The sequence below is a fragment of the Acomys russatus genome, chromosome 32 (assembly GCF_903995435.1).
Source record: "Acomys russatus chromosome 32, mAcoRus1.1, whole genome shotgun sequence".
Lineage (NCBI taxonomy): Eukaryota > Metazoa > Chordata > Mammalia > Rodentia > Muridae > Acomys > Acomys russatus.
Genome location: NC_067168.1, coordinates 35,558,401 through 35,583,904, shown reverse-complemented (window position 1 = coordinate 35,583,904; position 25,504 = coordinate 35,558,401). Strand labels below are relative to the sequence as shown.

The following is a 25,504-nucleotide window of genomic DNA, read 5'->3' as shown; positions in this document are numbered from 1 at the left end:
GGGAAGTGTTGCCCCTGCCAGCCCTGGGGATCAGGAGACCACGTCCCCCAACAGCTGCCAGTTATGCCTTAGTAGAGGGGCCGGTGAGTCCACGTGTTATCCTTTAATGAAGAGCCGCTGCTCTCTCCGAGGCTCCCCTGAAGCAGCTGTCCCTCCCACCAGCCATTTGGAAGGCAGGGTGGTCCTGAGGCACCAACCCTGCTGAGGCAGCAGCAGCCTAGAAAGGCATTTTTTCTTTTCTCTCTCTCAGGCCTTGGAACTGGCAACAGGGAACAAGGACAGAGGAAGCTACACCGAGGTCAAAGCGGATGGATGAAGAGGACAGGAAGTGGGAGGGCTCTTTTCCTTCCACTGATTCCCAATGGGACACAAGCCAGCACTCAAGACAGTACAGTTTCCCCAGGGGCCAGGAGGCCATACTGGACATTCTCTGGAAACCTAAGTCTCCCAGCTCCCTGCAGGCTGGTGTCACCCAAGAAGTAGGTCACAGAGTCACCAGGCTTGGCACAGGCCTGGCACTACCCACTGAGCCACTAGGTCCCAGGCCTACAAGGTGGGCCTTAACAGGGCCAAGGCTGGTGCGACCAGGGGGCTGGGAGCCACCTTTCATTAAACTCTGCTTGTCAGTCACTACAGGCATCTACGAAGGTGGCTTCTCCCTTGAGATTCCAGGGCTGCCCAGGAGGTGCTGAGACAACAGCAGGCCAGGTCTCCCAGTCCCTATAGATCCGTGACCTTGTTTTCCACAGCAGCAGCGATCTGCTGGAGCCGGTAGCCCAGCTGCATCTTCTGGGCAGTGCCATCCTCCTCCAGGGCAGTGATGATCTGAAAGGCAAAAACAACAGGATTGGGGCGACGTCTCTGGACCCCTCGATCACCGCAGGTGAACCTCAGCAGGCCTCCTAAGGGGCCAGGTAAGCAATGGAGATTCAGTGAGCCATATCACTTGGTTGGGTTGACTATGGGTCTCACCAGTGAACAAAGTCACCTGGGTTGCATTTCTAAAGTTTCTGGTTTTAAGACAGGATCTCAGTATAGCCTCAAAGTTCCTGCCTCCACAGCGGTGAGGGTCCAGCCCCGCAGCACCCCCCTTGCCAAGCTCCTTTGGTGTAAAAGCTAGCCTTACACACATCTACTGGCCTTATTTATGTTTTGTTTTATTTTGTCTTGTTTTGTTTTTTGAGACAGGTTTCTCTGTTACACAGAACCCTGGCTGGCCTGGACTCACTTTGTAGACCACGCTGGCCTGGAACTCAGAGATCCACCTGCCTCTGCCTCCCAAGGGCCAGGTTTAAAGGTGTGCGCCACCATGCTCGGCTTCCACTGGCCTGACAAGGTCTGCTGTAGCCACCCCCATCGTGTCTGCCAGCTGCTCACATTTCATGATTCTACGCACCAAGACCAAGAGGAAAAGGTGTGGGAGACAGATACTGAGGCAAAAGAGCAACCCTAAAAGTCACAAATGGGTTTGCTTCAAAGAAAAGAGGTGGCAGGCAGAGCGTGTGGAGAGCAACGGCCCCCTCTTTCTCCAACAGGGAGACTGCATCACCTCTGCCGGCCCATGTTGGAATTTACATCAAACTGAAGTAGGCTGTACATCCACTGGCTGTTGTTACTAGACCACTGAGCTGTAGGCCGTCACGCAGGTTCCTGAGCTTTCAACAGTGACCCATGAATGTGGTAATTCTAGTAGGCACTCAGATTGCCTAACAGGGTACTTAGAACATCGAGCCTGGTCAAGAGAGGCCCAGAAGACCCCTCCCTGGCTTTGCTGGACCCTCACCCATCCTCATCCTGTGCTTACCACCTCACCCCCTGCTCCTCTGGTTTACAAAGCCCTGCCCAGTCTGTATGCATATAAGTGATCATGTCCAGGACAGAGCCAACCTTGGGATCTGGGAGGAATGGCAGCTGGGTGGTCTCCCTGCACATCCCATGTACCAACTCCAGATCCTGGCAGGTTGTCTAGGGACTCCCAACCACAGCTGCCATGCCTGGGAAGCCCTGGTGAAGGAGGAGAATGGGGAATCGTGGGACACCGAGAGCAGAGCCAACATCACTAACGGAGCCTAGGGGACCCTCACTCAGCTTCCCAAGGAGCTCAGTGAATTCAGGGTCAGCCCTGCCGCAGTCAGGGCCCAGGCTGTGCTCACCTGGTCGTAGTATTTGTTGATATACTTGTAGAGTTCGTGCAGAGCTACTCGTGCCCCGAGGTCACCAGAGTAGTTCTAGGGAAGAGGGCAGATCAAAGGTGAGAGAAAGGACCCCATTGAAGGACAGGCCCTGCAGTGGGTGGGAAGCAGAGCCTCCCTATAGGGCGGGGACCCAAGGCAAAGCACAACTACAGCTCAGGAGAGGACAAAACCAAAGGCCTCCATGGCAGGAAGAAACTCCAGGAGTAGCTTCAGCAGGCTGGAGTTTCCACCGGAGGCCTGCCCGCCTCTCCCGTGCAAAGCTGTAGCTACAAATCACTCCTATTCATTCACGTGGCTACAGGGCCACGGGGCTAGGGACTGGCTGGGAAATCAGCACAACTTTGGTCTGACCTTACTCAACCGTTTTCTGAGAGCATTCCAAGGCTTCCCAGGGGGACACTGGACCCTCAGCCTCCTCCCTCTAGATAGTAGCGCTGATGCAGCCTGAGCAACTCATGGAGCTCTCAGATGTACCAAATGCAGAGGCACACCCCAAGAAGGGTTTGACACAGCTGCTATGGGTAGCGCGGGTGTCCTTGTGAGCACCTAAGTGACAACTTCAGGAATCATGACAGTGTCCCTTAGGTGCTAAACATGCAGCGTGGCAGCAGAACAGTGGCTAGCATGAGCGCATAGACCCCCAAAGGCCCAGAGCTTAACCATTCACTCTGCAGACCCAGCAAGGGCTGCAATCATGTAAGCACCTGGTAGGGCACGTAGGTCGAAAAGTATAAAAAACGAGAGCCCTGATCGCTCTGACAAGATGCCAGGAGGATGCTGGGACACTCTGCCTATATGGTGACAGGGTTGTGTGTCCTCTCCCAGGCAGATCAGAGAGACATTGGGGTAACAAGGCCTTCTCTACAAATGAGACACATGAAGCAGAGGCCTTACCCGGGACAGCTCCGCCAAGGCTGAGTTCATCTCCTGGTCGCTGGCTGGGACGGCCTGTCTGATGTCTGCATAGTAACTGCCAAAAAGCCCGGGACAGGACATGCTAAGTCATCAGAGCCCACTTCCTCGGTGCCAGCAGGGCCCGCCTAGGACCTCAGCTGCACGCACGCCTCTCCAGACCCACCCCCTCTCGTACCTTTCCACCATCTGTTTGTAACGGGGAATATCTCGAGCATATAGAAGCTTGTTGATGGGAGAATCCTGCACAGCAGAGAAGGGTCAAAGTTCAGTAAGGTGATCAGTTCCATGTGTGGCAGTCAGAGGACAACTCACAGGAACTGGCTCTCCTTTCACATCATGGGTCCCAGGATTAAACCCAGGGTTGGCAGGGGGTGCCCGCCTCCTCTGTGCTCATATCTTAAGACTGACCATGACCATCTTCTGGGGAGCCCTTGGGATGAGGCCTGGGACAGGAATGCCTTAGGTCACAGGCTGCCCCCTGATCGTCTCCTCTTTGCTGAGGAAAGCCTGAAGGTCGGTGCACCTGACACTCCCCACACCCACTATCTACCTGGGTGACACCATCCTCCCTGTCATATCCCTCCCAGCCTGCTCACCCGGCCCAGTTTGTGGTCAGCCAGGGTGCAGGCATCCATGAAGGTCTGTGCAATGACCAGGAGCACTGCGTCCATGTTATCAGATGTCTGCACATCGAACACAAACTGGGGGTTTTTGATGATGTTGATCCAGAACCTCAGTGGCAGGCTGCAAATTTGGGGGGGGGGGAACAGGGATTAATAAATGTGCTGGGGAGGCAGGAGGCACCCAGGCATGTCCTGAGCCCCATTCCTCCCATACCTGTTGGTCTTCCAGATGTGGATGGTATCCTGATCGGAGATGCCGTGCTGCTGAGCCTGTTCATCCAGCAGGTCAAAGAAGTACTTGACAGCCAGAGGCACAGGGCGGCTGGTGCTGAGAATCACCTGGAACAGGTCGTCCACAAACTTCTGCAGTGTGCCCTTGGGAAAGAGAAGGAAGCCACGAGCCAGTGAGGATGGAGACCTTAGCACCAGGCACTCCCCTGTGCAAGCCCCACACTAACCCCGTGTCCCATGGGTAGCCATTCTTCCTAATAGGCCAGACTCACTTTCATGGACAACAAGCGAGTCAGGTAGATCTCAGGGATAGCCTTGGCTCGCTCGCGTTCCCCGCCCCGAAGGCTCCCCCTCCGCGGCCTGGGAGGCTCTGGTTCATCACTTGGCTTTACCAGGTGCCAGGGCCGGATGCCCCCTTCGTCTACATCCTCCAGCATTGGAGTCCCTGTGACAAGATGTAAGAATTTGGTGGCGCCTCCTCTTAGGACCCCAAGTCCAGTTAACTGCTCCAGGAGAGGGAGCACCTGGCGGAGGCTCCTCTGAGAAGAGAAAATGGCACTAGCTCCTCCTCAGTCCAAAGGACCTTCCCTGCTCCCCAGAACTGGGCAACCCAGGTGCAGAAAACCACGAGGAAGAGGAGGGAGGAAGGGGGGGGGAGAAGGCACTCACGTTCTCCAGGGACGTAGTCCTGGTTTTCCCTAAGAACGTGCTTGGTGAGGCAAGGAACAAGGGCCACCGTTGCTCCATCTGGAACCTGCTAACCATAGCTGGTGACACTTCCATCAGTCTTTGCCCACCCTACCCGCCCTCCAGCTCCCATCCCACCCACCTTGTAATGCTGCAGTGTATTCAGACGTCTCCACAGACCCTGGATCTCAGAAGTCACGTCCTCATCAGAAAGGATGAGGTGCCCAGCCACTCCAGACCGCCATTCTGCAAGGACAAGAGAGGACTTGGCTCAGGACTTCCAGGATCGATTCCTGGCATGCAGCTCAGCTCATCCTAGGTAGAGACGTGACCGCTCCACCTGGAAAGAGCTTCACCCATGCTCTCCAAAGAGTAAGAAGAGAACCCTCCCTAGGTCAAAGGTCATCTGCTAAGTGTTCCAGAGCCAGCCTTTGTAGCAACTTCCAACATCCCACCTTGTATAAGACTAATCTTGGGCTAGCTCAGGTCTAACACGGTCTCAGGGTCCTTAAGACACTGTGCTTCCTCACCAACATCCAAAGTACGCGAGTCTGGCCGTTGGGCAAGAGGCACTCCCTTATAAAGCTGGTCTAGCATCTTCTCCTTGGCCTGCGAGATGGTGTCACAGTCCAGGACTTTCACAGGTACGCTCTGGGCCTCTCCTGCCCCAGGCCCCACAGCCAGAAGAGCATTCAAGGTCTATACAGAAAATGTAAGAGATTTCAGGATTGGCCCCACATGCAGGGTGACCAAGACACAAGTCAAAGGCAGGGACAACCCACGAGAAAGGCACTGCCATTGAGCCCACCCCGGCACCAAGTAGTCCTTAATTCTTGCCTCTTCACCTGTCTGCCGCCCCCTAGATGAATTCACTTGTGGGGTGAATGAGAGAACCCCAACATGAGCACACAACCCTCGTTTAGGCCTGAGGGAAGTCTGTGTGGGCCAGGACTCCTCATGCAACCTGACTGAAAAGTGGGTTTAGCAGAGACTAGCTGGGCCCTCAAAGGAACCCTCCTGTGTAACTGAGATGAGCCACAGGCTTAGGGGAAAAGACTGCAGCATCCCTGGTGAGATGGCAAGAAAGATACTCCCACTCAATCTGGTTCCCCCCTAAGCCGGGGACCCTATGTGCCTCCCAACTGTCAATCCAAGCCAGGGCTGCAGCTCAGGGGCGGAAGCCTGTGGGAAGCCATGGGTTCCTACCACAAAAGGATAAACAGCCTCTCTCCAGGCAGAGGTCAGGTGGTTCTATGTCCAGGTACAGACATGCAGACCAGACAGTGCAGTGTACAGCTGCCCAGAGCGCACACTTACTAGGGGACGGTACTCCACATCCTCTCTGAGCAGGCGGTTGTCATTCAGGGTGTATTTGGCTTTGCCTGTCACACTGTCCACAGGACCCTTGTCCACTTGATGTTTAATCCCCCGGAAGAGCATGTACAGAGGCTCTCCTACAGAGTCCTGTGAAGGTGAGGGCAGTCAGGCCTCTAGCAGGAAGTGAAGGCACATGGGGCACGCTTTGTTGGGTGAGGTCTTTGCTCTGGCATGGGGTGGGCAGTCTCCGAACTGCGGGGGGCTTAGGGCTCTACAGGGCCTGACCCTCCCCCTAAGGAAGAGCTGCTGGCCCCTCCCTCACCCTCACAAAGGTGTAGAGGCAGATGGACATCCAGTTGGTGAGCAGCTTCTCCACCACAGTCTCTGTCCTGAGATAGCAGCAAACGGAAAGCCAGGGTCAGCAGGGGCTAGAGGGCACTATTGCACAGAGCCGCCACGCCCAAGGCCCCGGCTCAACCCCTGCCTCCCGCTGTCTGCCACCCTGAGAGCCACTTGTACCTGCGCAGCATCAGCTTGGGGTTCTTGGCCACATACTGAGCCACCAGGTCACCGAGCAGAGTGCGGAGGATGTCAGTGAAGTACTCAAGCTTCCCGTGCAGGGCCACCGTGAGCAGGGATGCCACATAGGCACGGTCCCGAGCAGAGAAGGTGCGCTGACTCTCCAGGGTGTGGATGAACTAAGTGAAGCCAGGGAGAGAGTAAGAGGGAGCAGAGGGGTTCAGAGCCAGGTGGGCAGGAGTAGGGCAGCCCCGCCAGGAGCAAGAAGGAACGGGGAAGCCTGGCTGGGGAGTGTACCTTGGTGAGGAAGAGCTTGCTGTTGAGCAGGTTGGAGAGCTGGCCAAGGCCCTGTTCCACAGTGGGTCGCCTGCTGTCAGGCACACCGAGGTCCCTGTGCAAGGGTGACTCCCGGTGCCCAGGGAAGAAGACCCTCTCTGCATACACCTTGTAGTCCAGGAAGGGGATGCCACTGCCAAGGAGGTCACTGGTGAGATCAGTCATCTCTGTCATGAGGTCTGTTGAGCACAAGAGTGTCAGTGGAGGCCATGTGACCAGAGCAGCCTTAGGCAGAGCCCCGGGGGCCCCTCCCACTCTCACCTGTAAACTCCTTCTTACAGCGGTCCCGCACACTGCTCTCCAGATTCTCCAACTGAATCTGCACTTTCTTATAGTCCCTCAGGGCCTGCTTGCTCTTCCTCCTACTCAGCACCAAGGGCAGAAGGGAAAGGTTAGCAGGCCAGAGGCCTTGCTAAGCTCGACTTGGTTCAGGCCTGCCTAATTCTACTCCAGGCCAACCCCAACCTTGTCTACCAGTCTAACCTGACCATAGTCAAGCAAGTCAAGGCCTCACCCAAACCAATCCATCCTCTCCGGTTCCCATCACACACATCTACCCATCACTCGGCCTGAGGCTCAGCAAACTGACCATGCCACACAGGGCCCACAAGCTATTTTTATAAACGCAGGTTTGTTAGAACTCAGCAACACTCAACGGCCGAGACCACAGGGCCATTCCCAGAGGTCTGATCCCTTATGTAAAATATTTGCGGAGGTAAGAGGGAGGCTGGTGAGATGGCTCAGTGGTTAACAGCACTGGCTTCAGCTCTTCCAGAGGGCCCAGGTTCAATTCTCAGCACCCACATGGCAGTTCACAACTGCCTATGACTCCAGTTCCTAGGGATTGGCATCCTTACACATAAACATGTGGAGGCAAAATACCACTAAAAGAAAAACAAAACACACACACACACACACACACACACACACACACACACACACACACACACACATATGATTTTTTTTTTGGCAGATCCCTGCTCTAGTCTGTGCCTTCTCCCTCCAGCCACCAATTGGCTTCACCTACCTATATATGAGGACAGTGACGATGACACCCAGAGCCACGAGAGATGTGCCCACTCCCAAGCCCACCTGGGCTGCCACAGGAAAAGCCACGGGGCTCTCGCCATCGTACTGCACATGGCCCAGGGAGAAGAGCAGGTTCCCCATCTGTACCTACACGGGAAGCTACCTGTGAGCCAGGGCCCCAGATGTCATGACGCCCAGCCCTGCCCAGGTCCCGCCCACTGACCGACCGTGAACTTAGGAAGAGCATCCAGTCCCTCCCGGAGGGCATGGTGCTGTGGCAGAGGCTGTTCCACAGGGGGCTCACAGTACAGGTGGTGCCGGGTCAGTGTCTTCACCACACAGGGGCCGTCTCCTATCATGGCCACCACCTCCTCCTTAGACATGGCGAGGTCTAGATTTTCCCCCTGGAACATTGGGGCACTGATTTGTTACTCAGAACACGCGCCACCTGAAGCCTATCTCCCCAAATATGAGCGGGATGGTGCTGAGAGCATCCTCTGCATGTGGAACCCACGGTCCCAGAGCAGTCCTGTCAACTGCTCGCCATAACCTTCTGTGCTTTCCCACGTTTCTTCTCACAGCTGAAACCCTGGAGAATCTAAAACAGTTCCTCACACCCTGGGCAGTTTAACTGAGTTACTGTTGGCTAGGTGATGACAGACTGTCCATGTGTCCATACACTGCTTACCATGTGTCACAAAAACGGTCTAATGTCACCCATGTAAGCCCAGTTGCCAATGAGGATGTGTACTACCAATTACTCAATACGCCAAACCATTTACTTAAGCAAACACAGACACCTTTGTGGAGCGTGGGGACCCAGGACCTAGGCTGACTCATATGCTGTGCCAAGCACTTCAGGCTCTTTCAACCCTGACCTCTCTAGCATACACTGTTCTCCTATAGAAGAGCCCGAGGAGAAGGTATGTTACCTCCACAGAGAACACGCTCCCTGGCTTGTGCCGGAATGGTGTGGCAGGATCCTCAGGGTTGAGGGAACGCAAAGTGGGGTCTGCCTCATAGGAGAAAGGGGTGGGGCTCAGCGTAGCGAAGTCCAAGACTATGTTGTCGAGGATAAAGTCCACCTGGACCCAAGGGTCCTCTGGCGGGTCCCGGAGAGCAGGTGTGCGGCACATGATGAGGTGGGAGGAGTTTATGAGACACGTCTCCTCAAACTGCAGAGGAAGATGAGGGCAGACCAACTAAGTGAGGCACCTCATGAGATATGCGGCTGAGCAAAGGTAGAAAGCACCTCCTTTGGTACCAATTACCCACAGCCGCCCACAGGTTGTGCTATGGGTCAGGGGAGAGATGGACATCCTGGTGCGTACAGGAGAGGCTCATGGGTAGGCTACATAATGATGGCTCCAGACCAACATACTTCCTCAGGGGCCACATGGTGCTGCTGTCCAAGCCCCTGGCCAGGCTGTAGCATTCTTGGGACCACAGTCACTCGGATTCTTGGCATCTGTACCACATCCAGATTCTGGCCACGGACCCATATCTCACGTCCTCCACTGAAACACAACCCGGGAGCCACTCATGATTGATACAAAAGCTGGACCCGAAGCCCAGCCCAGGCCCAACCAGCTCAGGCCCAGCCCCATTTTGTCATTGTGAAGGGGTCATTCCTAGAACCCCACCTCCCCCCCCCCCCCCTGCCACTGTGAGAACTGCAAAGACCTTCCACACATGCTTTCGGCCCCACACCTGAAGAAGCTCTTGGTGGGGCCCACAGAGGTGATGTTGGGGTCTGATGTGTACTTGAATTGGCCGTGCTGAAGCCTCCGCTCAGTGTCCCCAAACCAAACAGTCACTGGGAGCTCGGCAGGCACAGGGGATGGGCTAGTCTCACAGCACAACTGTTCAGGCTGCTGCTCCGGGAGCCTGGGTCAGGGTACAAGATAGGTCAGATCCAGGAGCTAGACACCACCTGCTAAAATCTTGGCTCACTTCGCCGCCTCTTCGCCAACCGTGGGCTCCACCAAGCATCCCTGGAAAGTACACTTCTACCACAGCCCCAGCTTCTGGGGGCCCGGGCAGAACTCAACCCAATTCGCACTGGCTTTTCCCGACACCCCCACCTCCTCCCTAGAGCGTGTGGATTTTGTAGAATAAGGAAGCAAACTCTTACAAGTGACAAGGCTGGCCTCCAACTACCACACGGATATCCTCTGGCCGCCCAGTCAGGAGCTTAGAACCATGGAGGGTGAGGCGGGTGCCTCCGGCTCTGGGGCCATGGGCTGGGAAGATGGAATGTACTTTTGGATCCTGTGGGAAAAGAAGATGGGGAAGGACGGGCAAAATCAGGACAACGAGGCCGGGGGCGCCTCAGACAAATAAGAAAGCCTCAGGGCTGGGAGCTCTATCTATGAAGGCAAAACCAGAAGGGAGGTGACTTCCACAGAGGGAGAGACCCACTGGAGGCTGGGAGCAGCTTAGCATTCAGACACCTGGTAGGCAAAGTTGAACTCTGAGACATCGTGTCCTCTTCCAGGGACCTCCACTGCCACAGCGCCAGTCACTTCTTCCCCGCTGGCCCCAGTGACGCACACAAGACTGGAGGCACAAGACAGGTGGGGAGACCAGGCTGTACAGATGTCCCTCAAAGCGACCTGGCAGATCCTTTTCCTGCCGCACTGCCAGGTGGCCTGTCTTCCCAGTCACCCCCATAGGACAAAGCCAGCATCCGCTCTAGCTTTGACAGGGATTCCCTGTGACACACTAGCAAGCCTTGGCATCACAGAAGTCAGATTCCTGGTTTAGTTGTTCAGGTACACCCTCCAACAAGGAGGAGCATATCTCCCTAACGTGGCAAGTATTTATAAAGGAGCACTGGAGAGCTGATTTGTGGTGAATGCAGCTGAGCAAGTAACAAGGCCTCACTAGCCACCCCAAGTCCCCTCCCCACCCCCCTGCCCATCGCCATGGCCAGCACCCACTTGCAAAGGGATGGGGACTTGATCTGCTCTTAAACAAAAGGTCCCTAGAAGTCTCTAGTCAGAACTGCGGATGTGAGCAGTCGAAGAAAATGCTGGTTCTTAGCCAGAAAACAGAAGCCCGGGGCACGTGAACTTCCAGAATGTTAAGCCAACAGTGGTTAACATTGTCACGGTCACCACAAACACTGGCAAAACAGAACAAGTGGTATGAACTAGCCAGGGAGGCTCCAACCACATTTTATACTTTGTAAGCCACTTCATAAATTACCCAGGTCTGATGATCCTAGAATTATTAATAGTCTAGGGGCTCTGGAAGTTCTCAGTTACCAAATATCTGGAGGAAAAGTGCATGCTCCTGCAGAGTGACCTCTTGTTTAAAATATAAATTATGGGGCTTTAGCCAGGCGGTGGTGGTGCACGCCTTTAATCCCAGCACTTGGGAGGCAGAGGCAGGATGATCACTGTGAGTCCAGGACGGCCAAGATAACATAGAGAAACCCTGCCTCAAAAAAACCAAAACAAACAAACAAAATGGGGCTCTGCAATACTCCTTCTGAGGGTGCACTGGGGGGGAGTCAACCCTGATATTCTGCCAGGTTTGGGCCCTGTTGCTCATGGGCATCTCTTGGAGAATGTTCTGTGTGCCTCTGTGGCACTCTGAAGACATGCTGCAGGAGCCCCACCTAAAGACCCAGGCCAGGGTAGGCCCGGGGGGTGGGGGTGGGGGTGGGTAGGTGGGGTGGGGGAGGAGAAGGCTGGCCCTTGAGGAGCCTGCTGCGATGGTATCCTAGGCCACAGAGAAAGCCAGTAAGTCACCTAAGCAGAGCCACCCACAGCTCCAGCTGTGACTCTGCCCAACACAGTAGAATGATCCCGAGCTGACTGCGGCAAGTACCTGCAGGCCTGCACAGGAAGCCAGAGCTCCAGGCCATGATAACCCACCACTTACGGCACTGATACCATAATCAGAGACGGGAGAAAGGCAGGCAAAGAGCGGAAGGAGGGCCCGGGCAGGAAGCCATCTAGCCACAGTGCCCTCCCTCCCGTGTTGGGGCCAATCAGCTCACCTACTGGAGACCTCGTATTCGCCAGCAACAACAGCACAGGGCACTCCAGCCACTCTGACCATGTCCAGAACGTCCTGCACATCCTGGCCCAGGTTGGAGCCCCTGATAGTGACACGGGTGCCCCCGTCTATCGGTCCAGTTAGTGGCTCCACCTGTTCCAGGACAAGGACAGTCACCTCTACTTATCGCCCGACCGCTTCCGTCTGAGGCAGCCCCAGCCTCCTATTTTGAGTCCCGTGTGTCCATGACACAGACATCCTCCCTCCAAGGGCAGCAGTGACGATAGCAGTCCAACATACCGAGTGGATGAGCGGTGCAGGGCACTGCGTGGCCACAGTCTCAGCCTCATTACAGGCTTCCCGGGCCACGCAACGTGGACGCTCCCCCTCACACCACACACAGCCGTACTGGGGCGTGGCAGTTTGGCAGCGGCTGCAGTCCCCATGTCCCACGGAGCAATCGTACACCACCACTAGAGATAAGAGGAATGAAACGTGACAGGGAGGCCTAGAGGGGCCCTGACACCACCGGCCTGCCCTGTGGTCCCTAGGCAGCTCACCGTGAAGCCCGTCAGCACTGTCCACACGCAGAACACCTGCCCAACGCAGGAACAGTCTCACCTGGAGTTCTGGCTTCAAAGCCTCATAGCTGAACTGCAGAAAGTGAAGTCAAGAGCCTAGAGTTTGGGCCAGGCCTGGGGAGGGTGTGGCTCAGAGAAAGAACTAAAATCACAAGTATAGGAAGACAGTGTCGGGTCAGAATTGGAAGTCAAGGACCCCCATGAGGCATGTGGCACGGTTGGAGTCCACCTGTCGTCCCGTGTCAAAGGCTGGGCTGTGGCAGGTACAACGTAACCGGCTGAGGTTAACAGCCAGCCTGTGGCCAGTACATCTGTGCCCACTCGGGGTCTTGTGGGGTCTATACCTGGTGCCGCTGGCACTTGATGTGGCACCAAGTGTCTGGAGGGGGCTCACACTCCACCTGGGCCTCAAGTACCACCTCGAGGCCCTCCAGCTCCATCACACATTCACTGTTCCTCGGGACATCCTGGGGACAGAGGACATGTTCGAGTAGTTGTAGAAACCGGGCCCCGCAGGCTGCAGGACAGGTCCTACCCCAATACAGCCTAGGTTGGGAGGGAAAGCTGGGGCTGCCGATGCCCTCTTCCTGCTTTCTAAGACTCTGGGTAGAATCTGTCAGTAGCCAAGCAGTCTGAAGGGAAAGTTGTTAGCTGGATAGACAAACACACCTGGTAGAGCCACAGGTTCCTGCCTCGAAGCTGGATTTCTCGCTCCACGTGCACCGGTATCAGCAAGGAGCCTTGGACGGTCTCCACACAGGGACAGGAGCTCACCCTCGGATTTGCCTCTCCCTGCAGGCGCCAAGAGCAAGGCAGTCTGTGGCTCCCACCCTGCCCGCCTCGGTCATATACCTTGCTTGGCTCCATGGCAACACTCTGTCCCCACCCTCCCAAAGGAGAATCACAGGCTGAGCAAATGGCTGTGTCTTCCCATCCCCTCCCGAGGCCTCCTTCCTGGGCTGGACCTCACCAGCTCCCAGAGCCCGGGGGTGTCGTACTGGTAGTCGAGGCTGGACAGGAGGATGAGGGGGGCAGGAGGGCCCTCGTGCTCTGCTGAGTCTCCGTCACCTGAGAGGAGTGTGGAAGTGGAGAAGGCGGGTGTGTCACCCCCCATCCACTCGTCCGCCGCGGGCAGCTCGCCGCCTCCTTTCATGAGCCAATCCAGAATGGGCTTCATGGAGCCAGTGGCCCCTGGGAAAGTGGTGGCAGGAGCAGTGCCAGGGGGCTGGTCCAGGGCCACCGTGGAAGGCAGGGCCTCAGGGCCAGGCTCTGCAGGGGACAATGTGGCTGCATCTGAGGGCAATGGGCTGGAGGCTAAGAGGTCCTCAGGTGTGGTCACTTGTCCCAAGTCAGTGGGGGCAGGGATAGTGGTTCCAGGTGTGGTAGGAAGGTCAGGATGGAGGGGCTTCTCATGGAAAGGTGACTCTGTGGAGGTAGGGGAAAGTATGGGGCCAGGACCTGCCCACGGGCCCCAGAGGTTGAGCTGGGAAGGCTTAGCCTCAGGTAGGACATCCAAGGCTGTAGAAGGAACCCTAGGCTCTACTGGGAAGGTGTTGGGAGTAGGGGTGACAGTGGCTTTGGGGACTGTAGGTGGGAAAGGGGTGAGTATATCCCTTGCAGGAGGGACTAGGGGGAGAAGTGGGCTCTGAGGGGGAAGGCCAAGAAAGACAGAAAGGGCCACTCAGCAGGCAGGTGCAGGAGCAGGCAGGCGAGGGTATGTTAAGAGGGAAGAAGACCAAGGAAAAGAGAAACAAAAACATCCCATTAATTCTCTAAAGCAGGAACACAGAGGGCAGGCTCCAGAGGGTCTGTGCTGAGGTGGGAAACCAAGGCCACACCTCTTGCCTCTTAGCTTAAGTGTCCTCTCCCAAAACAGGTGGGATGGACAAGTAGCCATTCTCCTGTGAGTCTGTCACACAAAGCATCTGGGGTGCTCAGGACGAAGCTTCACAGGAGACAGGCAGGCACACAGACCCCAGGCCATTAGAAAACCCTCACCCTGGTCCCCAGGGGACCCCATGCCCAACCCCCAACATGCATCATTGTGGAGTCCCACTCACCTGCTGGCTTGCCACCATGGGCCCAGCGTCACAGGAGGCCTTGTGCGTGCACAGGTGCTGCCATACACACCAGTTACACCCCCAGCGGCTGCTCACACAGGCCCGGCACCTGCACACAGGGCAGTCATGGATTAGAGAGCTTCATAAGGGAGCCCCAGGGCTCGGGCAGGCCCGGTAAGGAACTCACGGTGAAGATGGGAAAAACTCAGTAACCGCCACGCAGTCATAGAAGGAGAGCGAAGTGTTGGCGATCACCACAGCACCGAACCTGAGCTCCACATTCACGGAGACGTGGTCTGAAAAATGGGGGAAAAAGCCGAACTGAAGAGACGGGAGGGCATGGGGTCCATGTGGAATGAGGCTGGAACCCCAAATGGAGACAAGAACTAGGGTCAGAGTACAAAGTCCACAGGACACAGCACGTACACTGTGGGGTCCTGGAGCCAGTAAGGGGGCTCAGGAGCACAGCCAGGGCTATTTCTGGATTCACTTCTCATCCCAATGAGACCCCTTAGGGCAAGATGGAAGCAGGATGGGGCTCCCAGGTCAGGTCCGGGGCTGGCCCCTTCTCTCACCCACCGGCTCCTCTCTGCAGCACTGGAGCCTCACTAGGGTCTGGGGAGAGACACATCACACCAGGACCGGTCAGTAGAGCAGGACTCTGAAGGTCTCCAAAGTAGCAGAAATACGACTCCCCTGGCCAAAGAGATGGCAGGCTTGGCACCGACAGGAAAACCTACCAAGAAAGCCAAGGGCACACTTTGGGACCACTCTCATTTAAGGAGCATCCTGTAGCCCTTGATACAAACACTCGCTGACCTCGGTTGATAACAGAAATCTAAGGACCAAGAGAAGTGGCTGAGCAAGGCCATGTGGTATTGGATGAAATGACAAAGAAAAAAAAAAAAAAAAAAAAAAAAAAAAGGAAAAGAAAAAAATCCAAGGTCTCCACCCATCCCCAGAGCTTTCCCCACAGCGGCCCCGCCTCCTATGGTCACTCACCTCCCTCCTCTCCTCCAGACTGATATTGGCAGGGCTCACGTGCACTACACGAAGACAGCCCAGTTCCGACTGGAAGCTCCATAGCCATTGCTCTGGGCCCTGGCCCCTTGAGCATTCGGACCGGCGACTGCACCTAAGAAGAACCAGCATGTGACTGTGACCCTCCAGTAGCCAGCCATGTCTCTAGTCCTGAGGCCCTGGTCATAGCCCTCACGTGGACAGGCCGTGGCTACCCGGAGGTTAGAGGCAGAGTCGGTGGGCAAGGTCAAGTATCTTACAGAAAAGCTTACAGAGGCACAAGCCCAGGTCAGGAGTTGGTGGAGCACTGACCTGCCCAGGAGCACGCACCATCCACAGTAAGGATCCCTGTGGGCAAGGCAGGACTCACAGTCCAGATGCTGAGCACAAGGGGCCACAGGAACCTTCACAAGCTGTGACAGCAAAGAGGACCAAAGAGGTTTTGGCAGTCCAAAAACCAGTGGCTCACACACCTTTGGCTCCCTGTCCCTTCCCAGAGACCCCCTCCCAGTGGCCGCTCCCTGGCCTGGTTCCAGGACTCACAGTAGTCTGGGTTGCTACATACAGATGCTCAAAGTCACTATCGAAGGTGAGATCTCTGCTCACAACAGACCCCGGCTGGATGCTCTGCTTTGAGTACGGGGAAGCCCTTCTTCCAGGGCCTAGGTAAACCTACGGTGAAAGAACAAAGTCTGGCACCACACCCAAGGTGGGGCACGGGCGGGAAGCATGTGTGTAGCATGTCACACATCTCAGCCTCAGCATTCCCTAAGGACATACCCTATGCAACTGTCCTTGACTGTCACCCAGGAAAGCAATGGTGTGTCCGTCCTCCATGGTGACTGCCACAGCTGTTAGATGAACCCCTGGCAGCTCCAGAATTGGTGTGGCTTCCAAAGGGACACAGCTGACCATGGGGCTGGGTGTGTGGTCTGAGCCACAGGGAAAAACATCCGGGGTGTCCTACAGGTAGCAAAAAGCATCACTAAGACACGGCCTGGATAACGTCCCAGGACAACCATCCCCTAGGCCCTCCCAACAGTCCTGCTCGGGGCAGCACACTCCATCCTTAGCGCCACCTCAGCGTGCTTCCATCCTCTGAGTTTCTAGTGGTTCTTCCCCCTCTTCTCCACCTGCACCTTGTCTGTGGCCTCATCTTCTCAGATCCTTTTCCTGGAAGCCATTTCCTCCAGCTGCCATATTCAATACCAACGTTCTCACCGCTTGGCTCTTCCTTGGTTCCTAGCCCACTTGCCTGGGCTCCTTGCACCTCACTGACTTGGTGAACAATCTCTCCATCCTGGTACCCTCCCACGGCTAGAGCCACACGAGTCCCAATCTTTACCTTTTCCTTTTGCCCCAGAACCTAAAACAAGAGAGTCCATTCCTCCCCACCTTCCACCCTCACCCTAGAGGCCCAACACCCTCTTAGCTGACTTCTACAAAGTCACCCCTTTAGCATCCTGACACCGGGCACCGCTAATGTGATAAGGTACTCTTTCTGCTCAGGCCTCCACCTGTTGTGAGAGCCACTGTACCCACTCCCAGCTCCCCTCAGCCTTTCTGGACAGGTGCTTGGTGGCAAACGCCTGAACTCACCACTGGCAGCCGTGCACAGTCAGAAAGGACATCATATGCAATGTCAGCCACCTTGGTCCCGTTCTCAGCACGGCCTTCCCGGGTGTAACAGGCATCTCGAGTGTAATTAGCGAGCTGGTCTACCTCATCCAGGGGGAAGGCACAGAGCACAGAGGTTCCAGAGGTTCCAGTAGATGCTGACAGGGGCCAATCCACAGTAGGAGGAGCCACTGAGGAAAAGGCTGCAAAGAGGACTTCACCACGGGCCACCTCCTTGGATGTGGCTACAGCTGCAGCCTGGATCAAACCATAGCGGCCTCCTTGGCAGGCCAGGGGCAATTCCACATAAGAGTAGTAGTGCTGGTCCTGAAGGCACACTCGAGACACATAGGCACGGAAAGCCCTAGAAGGGGCCTTCAGGTCTCGCCGCAAGAACAGGAAGTAGGCGCTGGTCCCACGTACAAAGGCGCTCACAAAGTGGTGGCTGTACTCAGAGAGGCGGCCCACTGCCAGCTTGGCTGTCTCTTCATAAGAGAAGGCAGCTTGGGGGTCCGGTGGTCGCAAGGCCCGAGTTGTAATGGGAGGAATGCCGCCACCAACGCCCCTGCTGGTGTATCCCCGCCCCACAAACAGGAGGGGCTCCCCTGCAGATCCCTGGGCTACCAGCCCCACTGTGCTGACTGCAGGGTCATTTGCAGCCACATACTGGGTGTCCCCAGGCCGTTCTGGCCGGAGCAGCAGCTGTCTGATCTGCCCCAGGCTCCGTAGCTCACAAATGCCCTGGTGTACACTCCCACACACCACCAGAGCCTCTGGGCTCACCAGCAGCAGCTGGTTAGGGTTGTTAGTAGGTTGGGCTTGGGGACATTCATCAGGTATCACAGGTGGCAGGCAATCCCGGCTGTCATTCACGGGGCCTGTGGACACCACGGCTTCCAGCTGCAACTCAGGACTCAGCTGGAACAGGAAGTTGGTGGCCCCTACATAGAGGGTCCCCGAGGCGGGGTCCCTTGCCAAGTGCTGTAGATGTGTGCCATTGGCAGTAAAAGCAGCTGGTAGAGGGGACTGTTGGGTGAGGACACACCCAGCCCAGAGCACCTGGAGAAGAACTGGGCCGAGGACAGGCATGGTCACCTGGCAGAGAAAAGGGTCGGGTGAGGCTCAAATGGCCAGCGAGGTACTCAGAAGCCACTGATAAGGGATTGGACTGTGTTATTGCCAAGACATTCCTCCTAACCTGGGCTGCTCAGAGACTCCTAGTATTCACTAGGCCCGGATACCCAGGGTGACTCCAGGACTACACACCCGGGCAGAAACAGGAGATAGACACTGCCCATGGAAACCTCAACACCACCTCTTCGCTCTCAGGGGACCTGCACCCACCCATTCTCCACCCTGGCTCCATGCTTGATCTCCTTGTTCCTTCTAGACCTTGCTCTCTGATTTCAAGTGAGATGCCAAGGTCTCAGAGGAGAGAGAGGGCCCCCTCTATATGGATGCTGGGTTTCTGGTAGGAGGAGAGATGAGGAGGTCTTATAGGCCACCAGCATGTCATAATACTGCAAGAACTGGACGCAGAGATGGGTGTGGTGGCGCACACCTTCCATCCCAATCACTTCAAAAGCAAGTGGACCTCGGTGAGTTTGGGACCAGCCTCATCTGTATGTAGATTTTCAGGACAGCCACATAGGGAGCCCTCATCTCAAAACAACAAAGTAAATAAATAAAAGAACTGGATGCAGGGCGTTCGAAGCTAGGGATCTAGAGGGGTTATAACCACAGGACCAACAGGCCATGCTGGGATGGGTGAAGGCTGAAGGACAGGGCCACATCTTGGGGAGCCTTGGGCAACAATGAGAGTCACACTGCTCCCTGCCCCACCACATCAGGGTAAAGTCTGGCTCACCTGGCAGGGCCGGCTGGATCGGGAGATAGCAGCATGACCTGAGCAGAAGTCACCTGGCCAGTGGGGGGAAGGGGGGAAGCAGAGTATGAAACTAGGGGCTGGGCTGCAGGCATGTGGGAGCCCTGGACACCCCTCCCCACTACCCAGTCGGCCTGTGGAGTCCAGCCCAGCCTGGCCCTCAGCCACCAAACACATTCCACAGAGGACGCCTCCTCAGAGCCCACACGGGGAGGGGGAGGGCAGCAGAGCCAGGGACTGGAGGGGCCTGGGAAAGGTCAACTAGAAAGGAGCCCCGTGGCCATCTAGGCCCAGAAAGGACCCCAGCACTGAGGTCCCTTCTCAGCATTCTCCCCATGCCACCCTTTGCTCTGACTCTGTTCTGTCACGGCACTTAGCTATATATTGCCCATACAAGCCGGGGCCACCCTAACCCAAGGTAGCAGCACACTGGCAAACACACACACACACACACACACACACACACACACACACACACGATCTACGCATACCATCTACCCTGAAGCATATACACCTGCACATAAACACAGGAGCACTTGCACAGATACACACACAACGACACATGCACATATGACCTACGCACAAGGTAGACGCACACACACAAACATAAACATACCACCCAGGGCCCAGGGTAGCTATGCTCATACACCACATAAAAACAGTCATATAAAACTCGGCCCCCTACAGATGTTGCCTAGATACGTCACACCCACCCACCAGAGACAGACACATCACCCACATTAGACTCCTGCACACTTCCCCGGTTGTAAGTCCTAGAAAGCTGTGGAAGGCAAGCCATCTCCTGAATTTTCCCTCCTGTAGGTTGTAGAATCAGAACCCAGAGTGCAGTGTGAGTGGTGGGCTGGGTATTCTGAGGAAGTGGTCATGCCTGGTGGTGCCCTGCAACCCCGGGTCCAACCCTAGGACCCCCCACCCAGACTTTGAGTGCCTGCTTTCTCACTCTACGCCCTCCACCCCCAGCTAAGACTCCTAAATCCCATACCTAGGTAACTATGGCAACACTACCTTTCCCATTCTCCAGTGGACCTCAAGCAGGAGCACAGAGTTTGGTTAGGGTATGGGATAAACTATTCCACACTGAGAGACACTTTCCCCTCCTTGTGCCCAGGCCACACTGCCCAGCCCCTCCCACAACCTAGCTGCCAGGCTCTCTATGTGGAATGTTCCCGAAGTTCCTTTTCTTGTGCCTGGATTGGCCCATCTATCCTAGGCCTCAGCAGGGCTCCTGAGACTTGCCCTATCATAAGCAGGGCTGGGCACAAGGCTAAGAGAGAAAGGTCCAGCAGCCTGGTGGGAGCAAGGACGCTGTGGTCACAGCCCAGTGGGAGCAGGGGGCCATGGCCACAGTCTGGCTGGGCACTGCTCCCAAAATAGCTTGGGGGTTTCCATTTTTAGTGTGCAGAGAACAGGGCAGCCCTATGCGAGCAGGAACAAGGCTGCCTCTGTTTGCCACCCAAGGGGGTGGGGGGCGTGGAGGCAGGAGGGAAAGTCTCGAACTTAGCCAGAAGCCAGGACTGTGGCAAGGCCAGGCTACTAAAGAGCCCCCCCCCACACCTTGTTTCCAAGGGATAGAGAGACCAAGTTTCTTCCACTGGAAGGACAGAAGCCACCTCTCACTCTCGACTACTGTCCAACTCTCCCACCACCTTGGGCCACAGATGGGCCTTGGGCACAGGGTCCTATAGTGAGACCAGCATTTGCTGTTTCATTAGCTTGTAAATATTTGCTCAGAGCCTGCCACATGCCAAAGTTTCTCAGCCCTCAAGGGTCAGTAGCAAAACCGCTCCCTAAACTGAAATTACAATTGTGTCGAGCGGAACATACAGAGAAATGTAAGGGCTCTGGAATAGCTCAGTGTACAGGTCAAAGGTTGACTCATGCGTTGGAACTACTCCAACAGGCCTCCATACCACAGACGGAGGAAGGACAATGGGTAGTGACATTTTTCTCCTCCATGCTAACAGACAGACTTTACTTCAGCTACATACCACGGAGGCATCTCTAGTCCCTCCATTCTATGAGGACCTCACTAAATTTCCTTTAAACAAAAAATGGAGTGCACACACTCCTTAAGCTTCTGGGGGGGGGGGTAACCTTAGGGCTGGAGGAATAAAGGTCAAGCTCCTCTCCCCCACACATGCTCCTCGTTCCTGCCAAAACTGCAGGCTTGTTCTACCCCTCCCTGCCATCACAAGGGCAGTTCCCTCAGCCTGGAATGCCCACTCCCTCTCTCTCCCATTACCTCCCACGCCCAGCCATCACCTCTCTGGGGAGCCTTCCTAGGCCTCCCAGGCTCCTGAGGAGGTGACCTCGTGTGGTAGATGAAGTGGACACGCCCAGTCACCAGCCTGACCTAGCTGTCCTGCCTGCTCTTCCTTGGGCTTTGGGCCTAAGATTTCCCACTGGTGGGAGGGGAGGAAGAACTGCTCTGACCAGTAAGCCTACTGAGTGTCACCAGCATGGACCATTTCCTTCCTTTGCTGACAAGAGCTCTTCAAAGGCTGGGAGTACCCGCCTTTAATTAGGAGGCCCGGCAACCCGCAGGTGTTCCCTACATGGAAAACAAGGCCCCATTTTCACCCTCAAGGAGATGGGAGCATACTATGGCGCTCACACACTGCTTTCCAAGCCCCTTAGCCTCTCAAAAGGCAAGGAATTGACCCAGTTTTATTAATGATCAGACGAGAGCAGACTGAAAAAACGCTTACTTGGAGCCAAGCCTCACGTCCCTAACTTGCACTGCCAGTATCTCCTCCCAACTCCCCACATCTCAGGCTCTGTCCAGGCTCCTAGCCAAAGTCTAACTAACTCTGCCTGTGCCCAGGCCTGCCCCACAGGCCTCTTTGGAGCTTACACTCCCTGAAACCCTGCGGCAGGGCCCAAGACTACTTGCCTGACTTCTGCAAAGAGGAAGCACCACCACACCTGCGCATGTCTCGTCTGCTCTGCGAGGTGGGAAAACTGGCTTTCCCTTTCTGAGCGACCCCCGCCCCCGCCCCGTGCCAGTATCCACTTAAAAGGGAAAGTTACTTATTGACAATGAAGTGGTGCGCACTGCACACCTGCTTTCTAGGGGTTGAGTAGGGTAGAGGGAAGCCATCATTTATCAGGCACCGGCGATAAATTAAGGCGCCCACCAAGCACCTAGCTGTGTCGGAACTGAGACGGAGTCCCAGTGTTAGAAGGCTCATGGTCCTTTGTCAGTCTCAGTCTTAAGGGTCTGTTATCCCATAGAGAAGCCTCCACCTCCCAGCTACGGCTCATCCTTGGCCCTCCTCCCTCCACCGCGCCACGGGACAAAGACCCCAGCAGTGTGGCCCTGGGAGGGCGGGGAAGGGGCCGGCCGGTCTCGACAGCGGCGGTGGCGGCAGCGAGGAGGGGGCGCGGAGGAGCAGCTCCACCTCCTCTATCTCCCAATCGCGTTACAGGCGGTGCCGCCAGAGTTTGCCTTCGCGCGCACGAGTGTGGTCCCAACTCTCAGGACCGCAGTCGCCCACCAATCCACTCGGGCTGCCCGTGCCCAGCAGGATCAAGGCCTCTGGCCTTTCCACCTGGGTGCGCGCGACTTTCGCCTCGGCCCCGCCTTCCCTCCCCAAACCCCGCAACTCACCGCCCGACCCGCCTGCGGGATGCGCGCGGCGGAGCGTCCGCCGGCAGCTCCGGGCTCGCTCGGGATCTGCGCGCGGCGGCCTTCCCTCCCCCCCGGAGGTGGGTCTGGCGGCGGAGCCGCAGCTGTTACCCGGAGACCGAGGGGCGGAAAAACTGCGCCCGCTGCCCGCCCCTCCCGCCGCGGCGCTGCCACCGCTGGGAACAAAGGAGACAAAGCCGCGTCGGCCGGCCCGGGCTCCGCTCCTTCCACCTCCCCCCCCCCCAACCTCCCGCCCGTCGGGCCGCCCTCCCCACCCCCACCCCCCGCGCGCAGCCCGGGCTAGGCCGGAAGCAGCCGGGAGAGCGGGGTGCTCAGCCCCAGCCACCCGGGACCCCGTATTCCGGTCCCGCGGGACCCGAGTTTATGAAGGGCCTGGGGGGTGATCAGCCCCTCTCATTAAGTGGGGGCTGTTGCACCCGGGCGGTGGCCATGGCAACACGGACGTGTAGCGAGAGGAGCTTAGCCCGGAGCGTGGGCGGTCCGCCCCGCCCAGCCGGGCCTCACCTGCGTGCTGCTTAGGACCAAGCAGCTGGCCCCACTCCCCGAAAGCCAAAGGCTGCGGCCATGGTTGCTAGCCTTACTCCTGGCTGTTGAGATAACAGCACCGGAGCCTCTTTCCGACCTGCCAGAGTTCGATGGGACCTGTACCCCACACCTGCTCGGCCTGTTCCCTAACCACCATCTTCACTACCCACAACGCGCCTCGCCCAGCGCCCGGAGCGTCCTCATTACATTCTCGTTCCCGGCCCTCGTGGCCATCCTCCGCCAACTTTCTTCACCTGAACTTCTAGGCGCCAGCTTTCTCGAAACTCTTCTCACCTGGCCCTGCCCACCTTTCCTTTTCCCGGTACTCCACAATACCAACCTCTCCTTCCGGCCCCCACCCCTGGCTGTTTGAGGAGAGCCCGGGCTTTGGACCCGAGTTTGCGCCATCACTAAGCCATGTAACCTGACACCCCTCCCCCAACCTATTTGCTCACGGACCTGTGGGCGGGTGGGGTGTGATACCACCCACAGCTGGGCTGTGAAAGCAGGCCCCACTAGCTGCGAGGTACCTAGGTAGGGTCTCTTTTTCCTTCCTTTCCTCTAAAGCCTGTACCTGGTGCCATCCAAAACTCAGAAGCTTTGAACAAGTCTGGACTCCGTCCTTGGAAAACACCTGGGTCTTCCTGGGAAAGAAACGCTGGGCAGAAGTTCTCTGCCTTATGTAGGGCCCTTCACACTCAGGCTTGCCAATGGCAATCTGTGGAGCCAGGACCTGGCCCATCCTGAAGGCTTTTGGAGGACTTTGGCTCAAGGCCATTGGCATAGCGTCCAGAAAGGCAAAAATCTGCCATTTCACCGGAAAGCCTCAAAGGTTAGAGGCCTCTAAAGCGGGGAAGACCTAGTCTTCCCCATCTGCCGCGTCCCTCAGAGCTGAGGCCAGGCTACACTATTACCACACCCACCCACCCCCATCTCAAGGAGGGGACTGTGCTGGCTCATTTTATGCCAACTTGGCACAAGCATGAGTTATCTGAAAGGAGGGAACCTCAGTTGAGAAAATCCCTCCATAATATCTGACTGTGGGGCATTTTCTTAATTAGTGATTGATTGGGGTGGGGTTGGGGAGTCCAGCCAATTGTGGGTGGGGCCACCCCTGGGCTGGTGGCCCTGGGTTCTATTAAGAAACCATGCTGAGCAAACCAATGAGCAGTGTAAGAGCTAAACAAAAGCCACCTTGCACCAAGCCCCTGTCTTGCCCCCAGAGTGAACTCCCTCTCTTGCCATGTGTTCCCCAAGTTCTCAGAAAGCCCAGAAAAGTAAGCCTGGTGACACCTGGGGGTCAACTCATAAGGTGAAAAACCCACAATGTTACAGAGGATAAAAAAATTAGAGAAGATGCCCCTTGTGAGGCGTGGCACGGTAGCGCGCACGCCTTTAATCCCAGCACTTGGGAGGCAGAGGCAGGCAGATCATTGTGAGTTCGAGGCCAGCCTGGTCTACAGAGTGAGTCCAGGACACCCAGAGCTACTCAGAGAAACCCTATCTCGAAAAACAAAAAAACACAAACAAAAATTCCCTTTGGGGCTTGGCCCAACTCCCCTACCCTATTCTACTCTATCAGTGTTAAGGCCAACTTCCCTATAACCCCCATACCCAATTATGAACCGCCAAGGCTTAGAAAGCCCCCACTTACGGTTTTTGCCTTTATAAACCCTGTACCCTAAGGAGTCGAGGCTGCTACCTTCCTCTAGTTACTGGGGAACTGACAGTCCTTGCTCTGGAGCTTGCTCAATAAAAGACCCTGTGTATCTTGCATCCAGTTGGTCTCTGGTGGTCTACGGGGGCTCTGCGACTTGGACATAGCAGCAGCACCCCTCCATGGCCTCTAGATCAGCTCCTGCCTGGCCCTGTTTGAGTTCCTGTCCTGTCCTGTCCTGTTTGAAGAACAGTGTTGGACGCTTAAGCCAAACGAACCCTTTCCTCCCCAACTTGCTTCTGGTCATGGTGTCTCACTGCAGCAATAGAAACTGTAACGGGGACAGAAGACAGGGGGGTCCTCACACTCATCTGCCTACTTTCCAAAATATCCTTCCCTCCCCTAGGTCTCAGATCACCCCCTCTCTTTCCTCCACCCCCACTTTCAGCACCTGATTTCTGGTCACCTAGCACCTTGTCAACACCTTTGGGACAACTCAAACTCTCTCATGCCTGCCCTGACTCCAGCTGCCAGCCCTGTACACCCCCTCCCGACCCTCTAACTTTATGTATGGCCCACAACTCTCCGAAGCCATCCCCACCTTGGCTAGGACAGTCTGCACGGACTCC

At 56.3% G+C, this 25,504-nt stretch overlaps 1 protein-coding gene across 1 annotated transcript; it reads right to left on the bottom strand.

Annotated features, from left to right (window-relative positions):
* Positions 1-94: 94 nt before the first annotated feature.
* On the bottom strand, positions 95-23,555 carry Plxnb1 (plexin B1). The gene is made up of 38 exons (XM_051140363.1): positions 23,473-23,555; positions 19,006-19,058; positions 17,121-18,233; positions 16,302-16,484; positions 16,065-16,193; positions 15,834-15,934; positions 15,504-15,636; positions 15,081-15,237; positions 14,689-14,797; positions 14,502-14,610; positions 13,412-14,086; positions 13,111-13,233; positions 12,786-12,908; positions 12,421-12,514; positions 12,161-12,333; positions 11,862-12,013; positions 10,306-10,411; positions 9,987-10,123; positions 9,563-9,739; positions 9,234-9,369; positions 8,785-9,027; positions 8,080-8,256; positions 7,851-7,999; positions 7,085-7,185; positions 6,785-7,002; positions 6,488-6,666; positions 6,291-6,357; positions 5,969-6,115; positions 5,182-5,350; positions 4,794-4,897; positions 4,634-4,718; positions 4,237-4,409; positions 3,948-4,108; positions 3,707-3,854; positions 3,286-3,350; positions 3,090-3,165; positions 2,154-2,228; positions 95-825 (listed from the first exon to the last, which is right to left on the bottom strand). The coding sequence occupies exons 3-38, from the start codon at positions 18,225-18,227 to the stop codon at positions 721-723; spliced, it is 6,366 nt and encodes a 2,121-aa protein (XP_050996320.1). The 5' UTR covers positions 18,228-18,233; positions 19,006-19,058; positions 23,473-23,555; the 3' UTR covers positions 95-720.
* Between the last annotated feature and the right edge of the window lie 1,949 nt (positions 23,556-25,504).

Bases quoted from the DNA above. Each gene is read 5' to 3' on its own strand.
- Plxnb1 (XM_051140363.1), bottom strand. From the start codon at position 18,227: ATGCCTGTCCTCGGCCCAGTTCTTCTCCAGGTGCTCTGGGCTGGGTGT. The intron at 12,014-12,160 runs GTATGTTGGACT...GTCCTGGAACAG, and splicing joins CTGCACCGCTCATCCACTCG to GTGGAGCCACTAACTGGACC. The intron at 2,229-3,089 runs GTAAGGCCTCTG...CCTCTTCCCTAG, and splicing joins CCTTGGCGGAGCTGTCCCGG to AACTACTCTGGTGACCTCGG.